At 36.4% G+C, this 20784-nt stretch overlaps 2 protein-coding genes across 4 annotated transcripts; both read right to left on the bottom strand.

Annotated features, from left to right (window-relative positions):
- Positions 1-270: 270 nt before the first annotated feature.
- Positions 271-9909, bottom strand: zgc:101540 (hsFATP2a_ACSVL_like domain-containing protein). The gene is made up of 10 exons (XM_058767547.1): positions 9282-9909; positions 6546-6755; positions 6209-6367; positions 5989-6113; positions 4227-4421; positions 4056-4146; positions 3653-3851; positions 3481-3578; positions 1888-2018; positions 271-1779 (listed from the first exon to the last, which is right to left on the bottom strand). Exons 1-10 carry the CDS (start codon positions 9754-9756, stop codon positions 1603-1605), a joined length of 1860 nt encoding a protein of 619 aa, XP_058623530.1. The 5' UTR covers positions 9757-9909; the 3' UTR covers positions 271-1602.
- Positions 9910-10918: 1009 nt separating this feature from the next.
- slc27a2b (solute carrier family 27 member 2b) lies at positions 10919-19440 on the bottom strand. Of its 3 annotated transcripts, none has more exons than XM_058767549.1 (11): positions 19217-19434; positions 16742-18835; positions 15413-15622; positions 15116-15274; positions 14332-14456; positions 13667-13861; positions 13462-13552; positions 13138-13336; positions 12590-12687; positions 11594-11724; positions 10919-11488 (listed from the first exon to the last, which is right to left on the bottom strand). In XM_058767549.1, the coding sequence occupies exons 2-11, from the start codon at positions 17208-17210 to the stop codon at positions 11312-11314; spliced, it is 1854 nt and encodes a 617-aa protein (XP_058623532.1). In that variant the 5' UTR covers positions 17211-18835; positions 19217-19434; the 3' UTR covers positions 10919-11311. The 3 variants fall into 3 exon arrangements, with proteins under 3 accessions (XP_058623532.1, XP_058623533.1, XP_058623534.1); XM_058767550.1 differs by having other exon boundaries at positions 16742-17579; XM_058767551.1 differs by having other exon boundaries at positions 10919-11388; positions 16742-19440.
- Between the last annotated feature and the right edge of the window lie 1344 nt (positions 19441-20784).

Here is a 20784-nt window from a genome sequence, read left to right as displayed (position 1 = left end):
TGAAGCGGGATATTTAGCACACAAATAATGAAGTCTGATCAACAGGTCTGCTTTTTCACTGCTATGCATATGAAGTCAAAGAATATTCAAGAACACTAGGATATGTTTCAATTACAGCTGTATATATTGTGCTAGCATATGGCCTTGGTTCGCTGTAAATGACCTTTTGTACATCTTTGTTATTTTGTATAAAAACGCAACATGGAAAAAATTTCTTAACAAAAAAAAAGGAAAACTATAACATTGGTTATGTTTGTATACTTCTGAGTATTGGAATTTACCCAAGCCGTACGGAGAAGAAAACTGAAACGAATGAGAAAAAAAAAAAAGATACATAATAAATGCAACGAAAAAGGACGTTATCTTTTATACCAACAGCATATATATATATATACAAAACACTACGTAATGGCATTTTTAACAGTTACAGAAACATTTTTATTATTTACAAACTAGAAAAGCGCTCGGTTTAAATAATTTAAGGACTCCGTACTTCAGAAGGGTCCGCGTTGGTGGTTGGACCCCGACTTTATTTGTGATACTGGATGCTGTATTGTGTGCCCTGAAATGTATTTTTGTACTAATAGACAGTTTATTAAGGCACATCAGTACGACTTTGTTTTGATATGACGACGCAGCTTCATCCCGGGTTTAGTTTCTTTACTTTGTGTGGCGACATTCGTTTCATTTTCTCTTTTTTTCTTTGCAGCACATTTCTAAGTATACAACTGTATTAATAAATAAATTCATTTTTAAAGTAAAAAAAAAAACATTTGTTTTTACTGCTTCACTAATGTGTAATCTTGACGATTGTGAAATGGAAACGATTTCAATGACCCCGGTATTGGGTACAGAATGGAACTGGTTCATTTGGGTTTGTGGTTTGTAGAAATGTTTATTTTTGAGCTCAGAGGTTGATGGGAAGGGAGGTCATGAATTTTGCCCTTTCACCTACTTGAATCATACTGCAGCTGATTAGAGTCAAACTCTTGACCAGCTGACACAAGAGCATTGAGAAAACCAGCGACCGGCTTTCTTAAAAGCCATTGTGTCAGCAGGATGAACTTTCAACCCATAAAGGAGTGACTCAACTGGTTTGTGGCAAGCGGTGAATCAAAACCACAATTATTGTACTAAAGAAAAAAAAAAGTCATTCAAATCGAATAAATGTAAATTTAAAAAAAAACTCATTTGCACCAAAATACCATAGCGTTTGATTGGACACGGCCTTTGAACTTAGCAATATACAGTTTATAATTTGCACTTCACATTTATCTCTACTAACCATGAGCCAGTTGAGAATCGCTGCTTTGAGAGTTAAAGTTGTAGTATATACCATTATATAAATTAAATTTAGTATACCACAATCTTATTAGAGTCTATTTAACTGCAAGTTGAGATGATTATAAATGAACATTACTAAAAGGTTAAGTAATAAGGCACACGTTTATGCATTTCATAAAGTACTAATGTAAAACACAGTTGACTGTTGGTCTGTAAAGGTTAAAATCATTCACTGGAATCACTTGTTTTCCCTGAGATTAGTGGGTAACTACTGGTTAGTAGATTTCAGAGTTGTACCATTAGCTTATCTATGGATTTTTACAGTTTAATTTCCTGCGACATGATAGACTTGTGAATTTCCTGAGAGAGTGCAATGTATTTCTTTTGCGTCAGGTCCAGGAAGTAGAGAGGATCTTGTATTAAGGTCGGGTCAAAGCCCTCCTCCACCAGCTTCACTTTCTTCATCTTGAAAGTTCCTGTGACTTCCAAGGAATTCTGAAAAATAGATTTGTTGCTGATGAGGATCAGAGAGAGACTGAAGAGGACAGCGTCTACGAGCAGGATTCATGGGAATATACTGTATATAGAGGTAAGGCATCAAACCTGAATTCGGATGAATCGAGGTCTGGCGTATACTGGAAGATAGTTCGCCAAAACACTGCAAGTGTTGACGCAGTCAAACTCTCTGCCCTCTTTCAGTTTTACAGCTGCCATTCCAATCCTTCCTTCATGACCTGAAGATAAGAGATTTTAGCATGAAAAGACAATTAAAAGTATGCTTTGAATATATATATATATATATATATATATATATATATATATATATATATATATATATATATATATATATATATATATATAGTTTTTCAGTGGATAAGAATTTAGAATTCTTCTTTCTTAAAGGGACAGATCACCCAAAAATGTTAATTCTGTCATTGTTTATTCGCTGTCAAGTTGTTCAAAACCTGTATGAATTTCTTTGTTGACCACAAAAGAAGATATTTTCAAGAATGTTGTTAAACAGTTCTTGATCTCTATTGACCTTCATTGTATTTATTATTTTTTTTTTTACCAACATTCTTTCCAATTTCCAACATTCTACCAACATTCTTCAAAATATCTTGTTTTCAGCATCTCGTACAGGTTTTGAGCAAACAATGACAGAATTTAAATTTTTGGGTGAACAATAATGATTCCATAACCTTCTCATAAATAAATAAATTCAGCCAAATTATTTTGAATTAATTTTAGTACCATTTTATTATAGCAAAACTTGGTTGCTCTATTTTATTAGTAAAAGTAATCGACCTGATGTTAATCTCACAAGCCCTACACACTGAATGATTTTTGGTTAAAGTAATTTTGTAAATAATGATATGTGGCTCACTTGTCAAGAACAGTTTTGATTCAATGTGTGAATCAGTGAGTCATATTCCAATTGCTAAAAAGATTCAAATTGGTGTTGTCAAAAGTACCAATGTTTGTACTGAAATTTTAAAAATATGACGATACCAGCATTTCCCACAAGCACTTTGGGCGCTCATTCTTAAATTTTGTTCATGCGCTCAACAGATATGTGACCCTGGACCACAAAACCAGTCTTAAGTGTCAATTTTTCGAAATTGAGATTTATACCGCATCTGAAAGCTGAATAAATACGTTTTCCATTGATGTATGGTTTGTTAGGATCGGACAATATTTGGCAGAGATACAACTATTTGAAAATCTGGAATCTGAGGGTGCAAAAAAATCTAAATATTGAGAAAATCGCCTTTAAAGTTGTCCAAATGAATTCTTAGCAATGCATATTATTAATCAAAAACGACGTTTTGATAGATTTACAGTAGTACAAAATATCTTCATGGAATATGATCTTAATGTCCTAAGGATTTTTGGCATAAAAGAAAAATCTATAATTTTGACCCATGCAGTGTATTTTTGGCTATTGCTACAAATATACCCCAGCGACTTAAGACTGGTGTTGTGGTCCAGGGTCACAAATGTTGGTGATTGGCCCAAGGAAATCAAGAACATGAATGCAATTTAAGTCACTTTGGATAAGCATCTGCCAAATGCATGCAAATGTAATGACACCTTGCTGAAGAAAAAAAAAAAATACATTGATCACTGTAGACCTTCAATGGAATAAATCAAGTATCAATTTCCAACCCTTTAAATTTCAAACATAACATCTACCTTCAACTTTGACTCCATACACATTGGCCTCCTCGACGCAGTCCACCATCATGAGAATATCTGCTACCTCAGTTGTAGCCACATTCTCTCCTTTCCACCTGCAAAAACGAATGTTAATGCGATGCTTGAAACTCTTAAGTGTGCAAAGATGCTTCAGCTTCAGCTCCGCCACCTGAACGTGTCTCCAACTCGATCGTGAAAGTAGATAAATTTGTCGTTGTCGATCCTCAGCAGATCTCCACTGTTGAAATACAGGTCTCCCTTCACAAACACATCACTGAGTCTCTTCTTCTCTGTCTGCTGCTTGTTCCCAGCATAACCGACAAAAGGGGTGTGTTTTGTGATTTTCCCGACTAGAAGGCCCACCTCATCTACAAAACATTCAATATCAACAATTGCAGGGCTAAAGCTGCACATGTAAGATGTTCAGGGGTAAACATTAACTATTTATGACAACGTTCTGCTCTTAACCTCAAATACTAGCCTAAACAAACACCTCGTACTATCTTTATAGACGCCACATAACAATAAAACTATTTATACCATAAAATCCACAAATCTAGCACATGATTTACCTTTTCCAACTGGGATACACAGACCCTCAGCGTTCCTTACGGGCTCTTCTTTCTCAATGTCAAACTTGATGATGGAAAAGGGGAAAATCACCTGTGGAGTACAAAGGCAATCAAGCTGACTTCGCACACGGATGCTTATCTCAATGCTAAGAAATGTGTATCGTCACTAACCTTGCTGAGAATATTGATACGACCGACCACTCCGACTTTATCGGTGTAATTGATGAAGCCGACATTTCCCTCGGTGGCGGCATAGAGCTCTCGGACATGAATGAGTCCGAAACGGTTCAGGAACTCTTTCCAGACATCTGCTCGTACACCATTTCCAATGGCAATTCTCACTTTGTGGTCTTGGTCGTTGTCTTTCTGCAACATGAAGTAGAAAGAACATCCTAGTTTGTGTTTTTGTCTTTGCACTGTCCCAAAGAATTTCCAGAGAAATTTGAGAGACAGTAACCTAGTGAGCTGCCTTATAAGGGAACATGCTAACGGTCACACAAATAGTGCCCCTCCACACTGGAAGTTCTCAAATAGTAGAACACTGTGCTACCAACACCAAGGTTATGGGTTCTGCGTGAACTGATACAAAGCACTATAAACTTTAAATGCAAAGAAAGTCACTTGAGTGCAAAAAGTGCCTGCTAAATGTGTAAATTTACACTTGATTCCAATTGAGTTTCCTTAAAGTCCCTTTCAAGAAAAGTCTGTTCACTCATATTTGCAATGCCTCCAGGCAGCTATTTTTGGCATCCAAGTCCTATTTTAACGAATGGAGGAATCCTGATATCTCAAAAACAGCTTGCTGAACTCACAATTAAAGTACATACTTCAAATCAGCAACAAAATCTGAAATGAACTTGCCCCATGAATGTTGTTCTTTATGCTCAAATAGCACTAAAAAGCTTATTTTTCAGGCTAGACCAGCCAATGCGTATGTGCAGTCCTTAGCGCAAGTCTCAGGTTACAATAGGAACCGGAGCTTCTAACGGCTGTTGCAGTGACGATCAGCGATTGGCTCTTTCATTTAAAAGGCGGGGCATATTCCGTCATATTGTGATTTGCAGTTTCTCCCATTCACAAGTAATAGGAGTGAACCGTCTTTGTATATTTTTAGTCTTTGGTTTCGTGTTAGCACCTTGCTAAGCTAACCGCTGCAGTCACATTCACCATTGGATTTCGCCAGCGAAATTTTGCAGAACAGTAATTTTAATAGGAATTCACGTGAGCTGCAGTTTAGTAAATTTGACTTTTTAATCAATATTTTTCAGGATTGAATGAAATATATTTATAGTCATAATTTTCCGTGATTTTTCTCTGTCCGCCATCTTGAATGACTGGAAATTGATAATTGTTAGCATGTTGCTAAGCTAACAACTTGATATTCTAACAAGCCTAAAAACACAATTTACACAAATACTGAATGAAAGAGTCAACTTTAAATGTTGTGTTTTCTCTAACCACCATCTGGGAGGATTTTTGGTTGCAATATATTCTGGGATACAAATGTACATTCACTTAGATCAAATTTTCGTAACTGAAATCCAGTCATTTAAAGTGCCCCTATTATGGATTTTTGAAAATGACCTTTCATGCAGTGTGTAACACGGTGCACTTTCAGATTTAAAACTTCACTTAGAGCTGTGTATAAAGTTATTGTCTCTCAAAAGAAAGAGTTGTTTTTTAAAACTTGCTCTGAAAGTGACTTCTGTGTAAGCTGTGCTTCACACATCACTACACTATTGACAATGAACAAAATACAGCTGAAATTTTGGTAATATGTCTGCAACTCGAAAATAAAATAACAATTTTACTGCCTACCTTTTGGACAAGTTTTCATAAGTCTAGGTTAGCTCATGCTAATGACAGTTTAAGCCCCTAAAAACAAATTATAAATACAAATATCTCCATACTTATAAAACATATGCGCTTTTACCTTTGGCGTATTGCAGAGGTAGCGCAGTGTTTCACCAATGTACTGCATCACAGTTATGTTGTACTTTCTGCAGTCGTCCCAGAACTGAGAGGCGGAAAACTTCCTTCGCAGAACCACAGTGTTACCTGGAGAAAATATGTAGGATGTAAGCAGCACTATATATAGTACAACGAGGCTAATCTAAATCTCCTAAATATAAAATCAGCGTATAATAAAAAACCTCTTTCAATGGATCCGACAAGTCCGATGAGGAATCCAGCGCTGTGATACAGAGGCAGATTGATGTAGAATATGTCTTCAGACGTCACTCCACAAACACCCTGGATGAACGATGAAGCCCAGACCCTCTCATGGGTCACATATGCTGCTTTAGGAAGACCTCCATGGACCGAAATAACAGGGATCCATATTATATATGCAGTACTTGGAGTCATATCAGTGACTATATACTGTAGTTAGCATTTTTTATCAGCAGTATCGGCCTGCTTTGATATGCTATTGAATGGAATATAACAATAAATATTACATAATCCACTACATGTGGCCTTGTCAGATACCTGTAGTGCCGGAAGTGTAGATATACAGTGCTGTAGTCCTGATATGGATGTTGGACCTGAGAGACGGGGACAGAGGCTTATCTGAAGCTCTGGCGACGGCTTGACCGATACACTGAATGCCGTCTGTAGTGCACTCATCCGACAGGAGGTATACAGTTATCCCCTTCTCTTTCAGTGCCGGCAATATCTCCTCAACAGCATCACGAAGCTCTGCAAGAGAAACACTTCACTGCAAAACTCTACAGTTACTGACACACATGTATGATTACAATATTTTAGAGGGTTAAAATGTTGCAGAGTTTCACCTTTTTCAGTATGATGTAAAAAAATCTTAGTTAACATTAACGAAAGCAGTTTCTGATATGGTGTAAAAGTCTTCCAGATATCGGTTCCCAAAGAAACAGGCTGGTTTTTACATGCACAGCATGTGCTTGAGTTCTCTAGGCCAGTGCTTCACAAACTATTGTCTTATGTTCCCCTTAAACCCTTAAGTGGGGCTTAAGCACAGCTTCATTAATGTGCTCTTTTTTCATATTATCCACCGGATAATATTTTCAACTCGAAAGTCGGCTGTTTCCTAAAACATGCTCGATTTATAAGTAGAAGAATAACAAAGTTCAGTAAATGGTAAACAATTTGGGCTGCAAACCTCTTTTTGTAGGGATGTAACAGTATTATCAATATCGTGGTATCGCGATATCATCGTGCTCACATGACGATATGAAAGGTCTTCCGGGCAAAAAGAGTAGTTTTTAAAATATATTTAAACTAACATAAAAGGTCTTTAAAGTTGTGTTTTGGGCCATTATGCTTTGGCACAGTATCTATCAAATGAACTAAAACCGAAAGCACAATATGTCTTAATCACTTCAAGTCTGTTTTTGTTGCGCGTGTCAAATCAAAGCGCATGCATTGTTCAGGCGATCAGCTCGTGTTCAGGTGTTTTCCGCGCCTCAGAACGGCTTTATTTGGAGCCCTTAATTTTGAACTCTCAAAGTGCATTAGATAGAATAATTTAACTTTAAAATGTACAACATTTAAAGAAAAATAATAATTCAATTTGTTTTTTTAAATATCGCAATGAATATCGTACTGTGGACTTCATATCGAGATATTATGATTTAGTGAGATTTTTATATCATTACATCCCTATCTTTTTGTAATTATATTGAATTTATTACTAAAATATTATTAAACATTACTACATTTAAATGATTACGAATACCAGTTTGCAACATCAACCAACATTTTTGTACAGCTAAAATAACTGGAAGCAGTGCCCACATGCAAATAAGGCGAATAATGGATACTAGTTTTCGTTATTAGATTTATTTATTTAGTTATCTTTGTGAAGGGGAAAATCTACCTGAAAGTTCCAATTCTGTCTTCTGATTGGTCAGTACACGAAAATCAACATTTATTTTTTTGCACCCTCAGATTCCAGATTTTCAAATAGTTGTATCTCAGCCAAATATTGTCCGATCCTAACAAACCATACATCAATGGAAAGCTTATTTATTCAGCTTTCAGATTATGTATAAATCTCAATTTAAAAAAATTGACACTTAAGACTGGTTTTGTCGTCCAGGGTCACAAATAGTAACTTTTTATATAATAAATAATATAAATGAAACCCTGCTAGTAATTAGCACACCGTACCTAACAATGTAAAGTTATAATTAAGTTATGACTATATTTGCAATAACAGGACATCGTCCTCTTTTGATAGTTCTAATCTTTTTAAAAGTCATAGTTTCTGTTTTATATGTTTAAGAAAGCAAAGTAGGGGACAGGGAAAAACCCCTAGAAAGTTTCAGTTCTGCCTTCTGATTGGTCAATACAACATTTCAGCGGCGCACGGGAACTATATCTTATAGCGGAAGGATTCCAGTTGATCAGTTTACTAAATAAGATGCAATTTTATTATTACATTTTTATATTTTCCCCTAATATTTTTATATATAGTAACATTTTATATAAGAAATAATATAGCTGAAACCCTGCTAGGTGTAATAACTATGGTCAGTAATTAGCACCCTGTACCTAGCATCGCCCTTTAGTTATTACTAGTCTACGACACAGCCTCTTCTACTTTTTTGCGCAAGTAATTTTTATAGATTCTTAAAGTCATAATTTCTGTTTTATATGTTTAAGAAAGCAATATAGGGGACAGGAAAAACCCATAGAAAGTTTTGCCTTCTAAATAGTCAATACAACTTTCCATCGGCGCGAAAATCAACAATTACGTAAAACACCTGTTCATAATATCACTGCGCGCGCGGGAACTACATCTTGTAGCAAAAAGTTGCCAGTTAATCAATTTACTAAATAAAATGCTTTTTTATTATACCATTTTTATATTTTAAAACCTTAATATTTATATAACATTTTATGCAAGAAACAACATAGCCGAAACCCTGCTAGATGTAACAAATATAGTCCCTAATTACCACAGAACGCCCATTTTAATTGTGACTGTATTTGTAATATAACACAACATATGCTTTATTGCATAAGTAACTATTTTTTTTGACAGTTCTAATCTTTTAATAATTGAACAGTCATAATTTATATTTTATATGTTTAAGAAAGCCAAGTATTTCTCAAAAGCATGCACGCATTTAGAAAATGGTTGGGAATGAGAGCAAAGGCCTCACAACATGACATTCCGATGCTATAGCAGTCGTCCCTACATCCATGTATAGTATCTCTAGTGACAGTGCATATAAATCTCACCAGCAGCTGCTATGAGCACGTTCGCGCCGCAGCAGGAGAAGCAGTGAAGGAGTGATTTGGATCTGATATTGAAGTTCAGGAGTGCTGCGGGACAGCCGAGCTTAGCCAGGCCGAGCCAGGTCCACACGAAACGGGGCTCGTTCCCCAGGAAAAGCGCGACCGTGTCCCCTTCTTTGAGCCCAGCCTCCGAGCGCAGCGCATTCGCTACTTTGTTACTCTCCTTATCCACCTCCTCATAAGAATAAGTCTTCCCCTCGAAATGAATAAACACTTTTCGCGGGTGTTTCTTCACCGCCTCCAAAAAGCAGTCCACAATACTAAAGAATGGAGTTTTCCTTTTGTATACATTTAATCGGATCCCACATCCAAGAGCCCTGTAAATATACACGCAGTCCTGGAGAAAGTATGGGAAGAAAGTTTTCAGCAGCGCGGGGAGAAGAGCCAAGCCTGCGATGAGGGTGATCCACACATACATGTTTACCAGAGATTGGACAACACCAGGGTTTTGAGATTAACTATATGCCATAGCCTGACACCACTTCCACAGTCTTAAAATTCACGGGCCACATTCTGGAAAAGCAAGTTCAGCCCTTTTGGGGCTCCAGAGAGAGATTATATCATTCTGATCCACCCCCGACTACAGTCTCATCGGGTTGCCAGATCCTTAATTAAATCCGTGCCTTGTTTCCACACGTTTATAAGAAGATAAACCAGGTCTCTCAATACATTCGGATAATTAACTGTGATTTGTGGTTAAGTTGTTGGAAATGATGCTGAATTTGTTGCTGCAATTTTGTACAAATTTCTTGTTGCTAGAATATTTTCATGTCACATCTGGTGTCTATTAAGAGTAGTTCTTCCAAGCAAAGATTTTTGATTTGCTGACAACCGTTTTTGACGTGAAAATGAAAAATTAAGTAATTTTGTTTGTCAAGGTTGTACACAAAATTATGAAATTTGTTGCTGCAGACATTCTTTGTAATTTTTGCAGGGGTTTTTTTTTGTACAAAATGCTTGTTGCTAGAATATTTTCACGTCACATCTGGTAAATGTCTATTAAGAGTTATTTCTTCCAAGCAAAGATTTTAGATTTGATCATTTTGTTACACAAAATTAAACTCAGTTACAGATTTTTCTCTGGAGAAACAAATATAATGCTGCATTCACATTATTATTGTGAATAATATTTTTTTTTATTTTAAGCTCCCCAGTTTACAGTAGTTAAGCACAGAGGAAACCTTTATTGAGTTTTTGTGTTTAATTCCATGCAGTGGCAATAAATAATTGCATATTAAGTAGGTCATTATATTATAGAAACTTATTATGTGGGCTGATATTCAAATTAAAGACTTTAAATAATGATTTAAACAACTTCTGTGGAAAATTTAGGGACAGTTTCTTATGAATTTCAATATTCCATGATCAAATACCCTCATAACTATTCATATTAAACAAAATAAATACTAATAATTACATTTAAAATGTCACAAAGTTCACTTTTTTTTTTATTGCATTAATTTATCTATATTTTTGGAATTAAATTTTCCACTTAAATTACAAATAACAAAAAAAAAATTAGTGCATGAGTAATTTAAACTCACAATATGGCAACCCTCATTCAATTCAGCCTTTGAGACATGAGCAAGTGGGAGGGTTTCTGTGGGAGCCAGTCATCTTACAGCAAACTCTTACGAAACTATTTGTTCACTGCAGAATACAGGGAAACCATAGTATCAGATTCTTAGAGAGCCTCTTTTGAAATTGACAATAAAGAACTTTTCAACCTGTTTTATTAATTTTTAAATAATGTTGTCATATAATAGTGTGATACAAAATTAACTTGTTTAAGGACATATGAACAATAAGCAAAATAATTATTTACACCAATAAATTTGTTAAATTTAAAGTACAGACAAATTAATAATAATAATAATTGCATAATAATAATTGTGTGTTACTTCTGGACAGTTATTGTCCGAGTGTAAATTTAGAGTCGGGAGTTTTAAATGAAAACTTGAACATCCTGCTCTTCACAATCTGAAGTGACCGTCCAATATCGACTGATATGTATCACGTGTCAGAGGTCTGTAGCTTTTCACCGTCTCATCTAAAACAAACAGAGGGTCGGTGATTACAGCAGGGTTGAAGCCCTCCTCTACCAGCTTCCCTTTCAGCTGTTTGAAAGTGTAAGTCACAGCCAAACAGTCCTGCAATCAGAAATCCTTTGACTTATTTGAGAGACATGAAAGAGTACATAAATACACTGACACTACAAAGGGATCATGTATTCAGAAAGAGCATTGTGAAGTTACCTGGATCCTTATAAAACGAGGCCTGGCATAAGAGGGGAGGTAAGCGGTCACGTGACTAAAAATGGCATCGGGCTCAAACTGATGATCTTTCTTCAGTGTGATGGTAGCCATTCCTGTCCTTCCCTCATACCCTTCAAATTCAATGAAAGATCAAGCGTCACTAATGGGTTTGGAAGAAATATTAACTAGTGGTGTGAATGTCAACTGAACAGTTCACTCAAAAATGAAAATGTGCAGAAAATGTAGTCACCCCAAGACCATTCTTCCCTGAAACAGATTTGGAGAAATGTAGCATTGCATCGCTTGCTCACCAGTGGATCCTCTGCAGTGAATGGGTGCCGTCAGAATGAGAGTCCAAACAGCTGATTAAAACATCACAGTAATCCACACCACTACAGTCCATCAATTAACATGTGATGTAAAAAGCTGCTTATTTTTAAGAAACCAATTCATCAATAAGATGTTTTAACTTTATACCATTGCTTTTGGCCAAAATATGAGTCCACAATAATGTTTCCTCCAGTGAATAGTCCATCTCCTGTTGTCTCTCACATGAACATCCACCAACATATTTGTTTAGGTCTGTTTTGGACTGTTTTTCTTCTTCTTGCAAACAGTGCTTGATCTGTGCATATTTCCCTTCTTATTCACATGAGACAAATTTTTCACTGGAGAAAGCAATATTCTGGATAGAGGACTCCTAAAAGTGGCTTAATGGATTTGTTTCTTACAAACACTGTTTTTCACTTTACAAGATGTTAACTGGAGTGGTGTGGATTATTGTGATATATTCATCAGCTGTTTGGACTCTCATTCTGACGGCACCCATTCACTGCAGAGGATCCATTGGTGAGCATGTGATGTAATGATACATTTCTTCAAATCTGTTCCCATGAAGAATCAAACTCATCTACATTTTGAATGGTCTGAGGATGAGTAAATTTTAAGCAAATTTAAATTTCTCCGTGAACTGTTCTAAAAGGAGTGAAATAAAACCTTGAACTGTAACGCCGTATACATTTGCTTCCTCGAGACTCGTTGCCATAGTCAAGATATCAGAAACTTCATTTGTGGAAACGTTTTCCCCTTTCCACCTGAGATGAAGAGGACCATGCAGTTATTTAAGATTCTTCTATTTGAATGTAATATTAAAGTTGTAACTTCTATTTTAAAGTAGAACAAGAGGGCTGATAGATTCCAAAATTCTGATTCCTGGTTCTGGAATCAACTCTTCACTGTGGTTTTCAAATCCTTCTTTCTTTTTAAACATTAGAAGAACATGTTCACTAAATCTTACCGTGACTACAAGATATACTGTTTGTGCATCAGTGTCTGTACTGTACATTTTAGCTGTAGGAAATTTGAAATGAATCGGACTTTAGTGAGCAAATGAGAGATGTATTAATGATTAGCTCTGTTGAACTATTATAGAGAATTAAAATGAATTTTGAAATCAATTCTTGTTTCCCAATGCCTTAAAAATTATTATTTTTGGAATCGATTCCTAGCCCTATAGAACGACAATTTTAATGGCATTTTTTCACCTAAAAGTGTCGCCCACCCGATCCTGGAAGTAGATGAAGTTTTCGTGGTCTGTCCTGAACAGATCTCCAGAGTTGAAGTAAACATCTCCCTTCTCAAACACATTGTAGAGTTTCTTCTTCTCTGTCTGTTTGGGATCCCTGGCATATCCAGCAAATTGGGCCTTCTGGGTAATCTTTGATACTAGTAGACCAGTTTCACCTGTATCACATTAATGACACAGAGTAAAAACCAAACAACTGTGCTGTGTGGCTTATGACATATTTTATGCATACAAACATGCTTCCTCAGAAGTATTGTTCATTAAAAATGAGCATTTGACTTGCCTTTAGCTACTTCTATGCAAAATCCTTCTTTGTTTCTCACAGGCTCCTCTTGTTCTTGGTCAAACTTAACCAATGCATATGGATAGAGTTTCTGAAATAACATTAATGTGTTCAGATAATTTCAACAGTTCTCATTTCTGTACTTCTGATTTGTCTAACGTAAAAGAGTAACGACCACATTCACTGAAAATTTCAGTAAATCTACCTTATGAAAAAAATTGACTCTACCGACGGCCCCAGTTTTCCCAGCATAGTTCAAAAAGCCCAGGGTTCCCTCGGTTGAGCCGTAGAACTCTTTGATGTCAACATTTCCGAATCTGCTTATGAATGTCCTCCACACCTCTGGTCTGATCCCGTTCCCAATGGCCATTCTGACGTTGTGTACTTGGTCGCTAACACGCTTGTAAGGATGAGAGAACAAAGATTATTGTGCAGAGCAAACAGAGCACTGCAGACACTGGGGCGGAGAGAGGGGTAAGATATGTCGCCAACATAACTGTGCATTCATATACAGCAGCCTGTGATCGAGAGCATTATATAAGAATGCATTACAAAAACAAACAATTATAATAATTTTGCATGTCACGTTTCTCAAAAAATTAGCTATGTGGAAGATACTTCAGGTGAATTGTCAGTTACGATAGTATTCGAAATGTCTTCATATTTTTATCTGATGTAAACATAATGATTCAACGCTACCGTTTACTCTTTCTTTACTCTATGGCCAGAGGACAACTTAAAGATTGGCTTAGCTTACCCCACTCTTAATTACATACATCAGTGGGCAACCAACACAACCACCTTTTCATAGCACTGTAGATGACCAAAAAAAAAAAAAAAAAAGAGGAAGACTCTTGAATGTTGAAATACCTTTGGTGTATTGCAGAGGTAGCGCATTGTTTCTCCAATATACTGTATCACAGTGACATTATATTTTCTGCAATCGTCCCAGAACTGAGAGGAAGAAAACTTGCTCTTCACGACAACAGTAGCTCCTGAATACAAAACAAACCAAAGCATGAAACAAAAGGAAAAAAGTCCAAAAACCATAATAGCATGTACACATACACACAAAAAAGTAAAGCAAAATAAAACTAAAGTCAACATCCATGAAAGCACAAACAAAAACAAATAAACATCCATGAAAGCACATACAAAAAAGTCAAGCAAAACAAACAAAAAAAGGTAAAGGAAAAACAACAATCAATGAAAGCACATACACAAAAAATAAACTAAAACAAAAAAAGCAAAACAAAAACCAACATCCATGAAAGCACATACACACACACACACACACAAAAAGTAAAGCAAAAAAAAATAAAAATAAAATATCAGCGTCCATGAAAGCTCAATCAAAAAGTCAAGCAAAACAAACAAAAAAAGGGTAAAGGAAAATCAACATCAATGAAAGCACATACACACACACACACAAAAATAAAATCAAAGTAAAGCAAAAAAAATAAATAAATAAAAGTAAAGCAAAAAAAAAAAAATAAAAAAAAATAAAACTAAAGCAAAAAAAATTAAATTAAAAAAAATCAACATCAATGAAAGCACATACACAAATTGTATTGCAAAATCCATTAAAGCAACAGATGCACAAAAACAAAACAAACATTTTGGATTACCAACACAAAATCCAAAAAAAAAAAACCTCTTTCAACAGCACCACAGAATCCAACAGCAAAGCCAGCACTGTGATACAAGGGAAGGCAGATGTACACCACATCATCAGACTTCACACCGCAAATGGAAAGAAAGAAGGCCATGGCCCACAACCTCCGCTGAGCAATCACTGCTGCCTTTGGAAGACCTGCATGGGACACGGCTCATGAACTTGTTATTTACAGATTTCATTTAGCTGACACTTCTGTCCATTCTGTCTGGTGCAAAACCATCCTCAGTCAAAAATACAGTACAATAACACATCAGTCACTGAATCCAGTCTTACCTGTCGTGCCTGATGTGTAGATGTACACCGCTGGGCTGCTGAAGGTGACGTTTGCCCTCAGGTCTGCAGGAACCGGCTCATCTGAGGCCTGTGCGATCTTGTCTGTAAGACTCTCCATTCCCTCAGTGGTCACATGGTCAGTCAGTATATAGACAGAGATTCCCTGCTCTCTCAGAGCGGGCAGCACCTCCTCAACAGCATCCTGCAGTTCTACATGAGGGTTTTTCAAAGTAGGAAATACAGCCTATATGTAAGGGATAATCTATGGCTAGATGTGAGTTACACAATTTTAATGCACAATGTGGAGGCAAAGAGCGATGGAAGCTCGTTCCCACCATGGAATTAAAAAGTTAAAGGTAACTGTGAGTTGTTGTTTTTTTATCTCATAAGTTTACACGAGTTTATATATCTCACAATTTAGACTTTTTTCAGAATTGCAGAATTGAGATACTTACAATTCTGATGAAAAAAAGAGTTGCGACTTGCAAGATGTTCACTTGCAACTGCAAGATATAAACCTGCAATTCTGAGAAAAAAAAGTAGAATTGCCAGATAGACTTTAAAATAACATGCAATTGCGAGACAGAAAAATTGCGAGATATGTAAACAAGTAAATGTGAAAAAAAAGTTTGAATCAGATAAAAAGTCACAATTAACTTTTTTTTCTTTAACCCACAATTATGCAACCATCTGATTACAGGCATGATTTAATAATCAGCGACCCTGACGTGATACTTCACATGACAGAACACAGCGCGAGAAAGAACAAATAAATGCAACAGACGCTACATCTTTAAACAAGCAATTTAAAAATTAGCCTAGTTTTTAAAATACACGGCGCGTTTAATGGTGAACACTCGTGAAGATGGTCTCAATGAAAATTATGATTATTACAGTAACATGCAGGCAACGCAAAAACACAGCCATTGAGGTGTTTCTCTTCAGCACAGGTAACACCCAAAGCGTCTCATTTTCTTCTTAAGAAAAAAAAATCTTAAAAAGTTCTTAAAAAAAGATTGCACATCTTCTTAAGAATTTTTTAGTAACTGCACTGAAAATGAATATCAAAATATGTATAAGAAAGTTTGTCCCCAATAAATTTCTTAACCTTTTTTTGTTTGTTTTTTAAACAAATTTTTGGTGTCTCTAAATAGTTCATATACTTCCATGTGTGTTAATAATAGTGTAACCAACATTGGTGAGACAGACGGGACAAGGTCATCTCAGACATTGCGCACTGAGTCAACAGCTTTACAGTGAATACAGTTACTACATCAAGCACTGATTGCATTTGACAAATAAAACTTTGAGCTGGAAGGGTCACATTACCTGCGCCAGCTATCAGCACACTGGCCCCACAGCAGGTGAAGCAGTGCAGAAGTGATTTAGATCGGATGTTATGATTGAGAAGAGCAACAGAACATCCGATCTTGGCCAAAGCCAACCAGATCCACAAAAACATGGGCTCATTTCCAAGGAGGAGCGCAACTGTATCTCCTTCGTGAAGATCCGCGCGCTTCAACAAACTCCTCGCGATTTTATTACTCTGTTTATCCGACTGCGCGTACGAGTATGTTTGATCCTGGAACCGAATGAACGCTTTGTGTGGGTTCTTCTGAACCGATTCCAGGAATCGATCCAATAAGGTATAGAAGGGTTTGGATTTGAAATATTTAGTCGTACGGTATATAGCTATTGCTATCCGACGCACGTACTTGGCTTCTGCGATTAAGTAAGGATAACGGAATTGTAAGGCAAATAAAAGTAAAATGGCACTTACAATAAACCAAAACATCATGAGATCCGATTACTTTCCGTAAAACCTACTTTCTAATAGAGCGCAACATTTAGATAGCTGAAAAGTTGAGTGTAGGCGGTGCTTCGTTTTGTGGGAATGGACACATACTGGAGCTGATAGTTATGAAATGAAGCGATATTGACAAATAGGCACGGCAACATAATTATGAACAGTTAGTAACGACGCTATAAATGACAACGCTCATATTATGAGACGGTGAACACAGACAAACCTGTTAGCATACTATTTCTCTTTTAAAGTAATTAGTAATACTATACAGTTCTAAGAAATCAACCAGCTATCACCTTATCCTGCGTTTTGTCTCATAAGGTGAAGATGGCAATTTCCCCTCATGTCCTGCAGAAATTCCTAGGAACACAAACGGAATGTTAGTCAGAATTCAACATTCTTTAGAATTTGTCCTCGCGTTTCTCATGAATGGAACGACATGAGGCTAAATCAATTATATCAGAATTGTCAAGTCAACCCTGTTTCGGCCTGTCGCAATAATCAATGTATCTTATGAGCTCAATCATTTTTGGTGACGTAGTATATCGCCCATTATATTTAATTAGCATAATAGTAAACACATTGTATGTAATGTCAAAGTAAACGGTTACTTTTATGCCGGACTATACAGGTGCTGGTCATATAATTAGAATATCATCAAAAAGTTGATTTATTTCACTAATTCCATTCAAAAAGTGAAACTTGTATATTATATTCATTCACTACACACAGACTGATATATTTCAAATGTTTATTTCTTTTAATTTTGATGATTATAACTGACAACTAAGGAAAATCCCAAATTCAGTATCTCAGAAAATTAGAATATTTACATTTGAGTTTCAATTAATGACCATCCCTACAGTATAAATTCTGGGTATCTCTTGTTCTTTGAAACCACAATAATGGGGAAGACTGCTGACTTGGCAATGATCCAGAAGACGAACATTGACACCCTCCACAAAGAGGGTAAGTCACAGAGGGTCATTACTGAAAGGTGTGGCTGTTTACAGAGTGCTGTATCAAAGCATATTAAATGCAAAGTTGACTGGAAGGAAGAATTTGGGTAGGAAAAGGTGCACAAGCAACAGGGCTGACCACAAGCTTGAGAATACAGTCAAGCAAAGCCGATTCAAACACTTGGGAGAGCTTCACAAGGAGAGAACTGAAGCTGGAGTCAGTGCATCAAGAGTCACCACGCTCAGACGTCTTCAGGAAAAGGGCTACCAAGCCACTTCTGAACCAGAGACAACGTCAGAAGCATCTTACCTGGGCTGTGGAGAAAAAGAACTGGACTGTTGCTCAGTGGTCCAAAGTCCTCTTTTCAGATGAAAGTAAATTTTACATTTCATTTGGAAATCAAGGTCCCAGAGTCTGAAGGAAGAGTGGAGAGGCACAGAATCCATGTTTCTTGAAGTCCAGTGTGAAGTTTCCACAGTCAGTGATGATTTGGGCTGCCATGTCATCTGCTGGTGTTGGTCCACTGTGTTTTCTGAGGTCCAAGGTTAACGCAGCCGTATACCAGGAAATTTTAGAGCACTTCATGCTTCCTTCTGCTGACCAACTTTATGGAGATGCTGATTTCATTTTCCAGCAGGACTTGGCACCTGCCCACACTGCCAAAGCAACCAGTATCTGGTTTAAGGACTGTTTTAGTATGGTTTCTGTTTTCAAAACTGATGTGAGACAAGTGTGGTGCTAATCGGCAAGAGGAGGTGCCAATAAAAGGTCCGTACACCATACTAATCAAGCAATACAACTGTTTATTGTTGTTACACAGCTGATATCAATAATACTGACAATGATCATAGGTAAATGCATAAAATAATAATGATAATCAAATATAAACACAAAGAAGAATAATCATAAACCAGTGCATAATATAAGAATGATCATGAGTAAATGGATAAAAGATAATAATCATGAATGAATAATACACAAATTCGAGCATACACTAAAACTAAACCCCAAGCAAAGTGTTATAACCAATATACAACCTCAGAGCTGTGCCATCATCTTCACTTTCTTAAGACTGGGGAGCCTGTTTCAGTCACAGTAGAAGACCAACACTTGTCCGAGAATGCCGGGCGACGTGCACTTATCCCACGGCTGAGCTTCCACCGTCATTGAAAGAAACCCCTTTTTTTATACTTTAAAATTTAGGTGCGGTTTAAGAACAACCCTCCAAGTGAGAGAGACAGTAAACTGGCCAGGTTCGCTCACCCTCCCAATTGGGTGCACTTCGTTTTAATTACAGAAAAAGATGAGTTACTATTTAACAATATCTCCGAGGTTTCGCAATATATGACATCAGAATTCTGCACCTTAAGAATGGCTACATCAAATCTGCTACATTAAATTAGTTTACACTCCAGTGGAAAAACACCAGTATTCAAAAGTCTATGGGATAGACTCTCTCCGTGCTTTCCCAAGAGACAGTGGTGTTAGTTTGTATCACTTTCAACCTTGAAAATCTTCCCCTCCTGTTCCATTCCCACACTGTTCATCCGTTGAGCGCACAAAACAACCCATCCTTTACAAGGACCATGGTATCCCTGTTCTTAATTGGCCAGCAAACTCACCTGACCTGAACCCCATAGAGAATCTCTGGGGTATTGTGAAGAGGAAGATGAGAGACACCAGACCCAACAATGCAGATGAGCTGAAGGCCACTATCAGAGCAACCTGGGCTCTCATAACACCTGAGCAGTGCCACAGACTGATCGACTCCATGCCACGCCGCATTGCTGCAGTAATTCAGGCAAAAGGAGCCCCAACTAAGTATTGAGTGCTTTACATGCTCATACTTTTCATGTTCATACTTTTCTGTTGGCCAAGATTTCTAAAAATCCTTTCTTTGTATTGGTCTTAAGTAATATTCTAATTTTCTGAGATGCTGAATTTGGGATTTTCCTTAGTTGTCAGTTATAATCATCAAAATTAAAAGAAATAAACATTTGAAATATATCAGTCTGTGTGTAATGAATGAATATAATATACAAGTTTCACTTTTTGAATGGAATTAGTGAAATAAATCAACTTTTTGATGATATTCAAGTTATATGACCAGCACCTGTATATAAAATGTATTCTTTTTTTAGGTTGAGATATCAGTTATTAAATACAGTTCATTAATATATACACTACTTGCCTAATATTTAATATAACATATAGTGATGGAATACAGTGTATATATCACTCTGTTGTAAAGAATCACGACAAATTAAAACAATTAATTTAATTTTTCCTCTTAAATTAATGAACTTGCTATTCAATAAACTATATTCTGTCATAATAGCAACTATTTTCCAGGACACTAATTATTTAAATAAAAGCTTAAGTTATTTTTTTAATGACTTGTTTTTCCCCATCACGTTACAAACAAGAAATACTTGTGAGAAAAACAATTTGGGACATTGTTACACGTACTTATTGTAGTAATAACAGTAAATTATGCATATTTACAAACAACTAACCCTAAATTAAACCTTAACTGCGTAGCAAGTATGTTTATTAAGATTACTCAGGATTGTGTAATTACAATGTAACAGGCACCTTAAAATGA

Source organism: Onychostoma macrolepis, chromosome 25, assembly GCF_012432095.1.
Source record: "Onychostoma macrolepis isolate SWU-2019 chromosome 25, ASM1243209v1, whole genome shotgun sequence".
Lineage (NCBI taxonomy): Eukaryota > Metazoa > Chordata > Actinopteri > Cypriniformes > Cyprinidae > Onychostoma > Onychostoma macrolepis.
The sequence above is the reverse complement of the archived record's forward strand: the minus strand, read 5'-3'. Positions and strand labels throughout refer to the sequence as shown.

Bases quoted from the DNA above. Each gene is read 5' to 3' on its own strand.
- zgc:101540 (XM_058767547.1), bottom strand. From the start codon at position 9,756: ATGTATGTGTGGATCACCCTCATCGCAGGCTTGGCTCTTCTCCCCGCG. The intron at 6,368-6,545 runs GTATCTGACAAG...CGGTCCATGGAG, and splicing joins CTACACTTCCGGCACTACAG to GTCTTCCTAAAGCAGCATAT. The intron at 6,114-6,208 runs GTTTTTTATTAT...TATTTTCTCCAG, and splicing joins TGTCGGATCCATTGAAAGAG to GTAACACTGTGGTTCTGCGA.
- slc27a2b (XM_058767549.1), bottom strand. From the start codon at position 17,210: ATGATGTTTTGGTTTATTGTAAGTGCCATTTTACTTTTATTTGCCTTA. The intron at 15,275-15,412 runs GTAAGACTGGAT...TGTCCCATGCAG, and splicing joins CTACACATCAGGCACGACAG to GTCTTCCAAAGGCAGCAGTG. The intron at 11,725-12,589 runs GTTTTATTTCAC...TTGAATTTGAAG, and splicing joins ATACGGCGTTACAGTTCAAG to GGTATGAGGGAAGGACAGGA.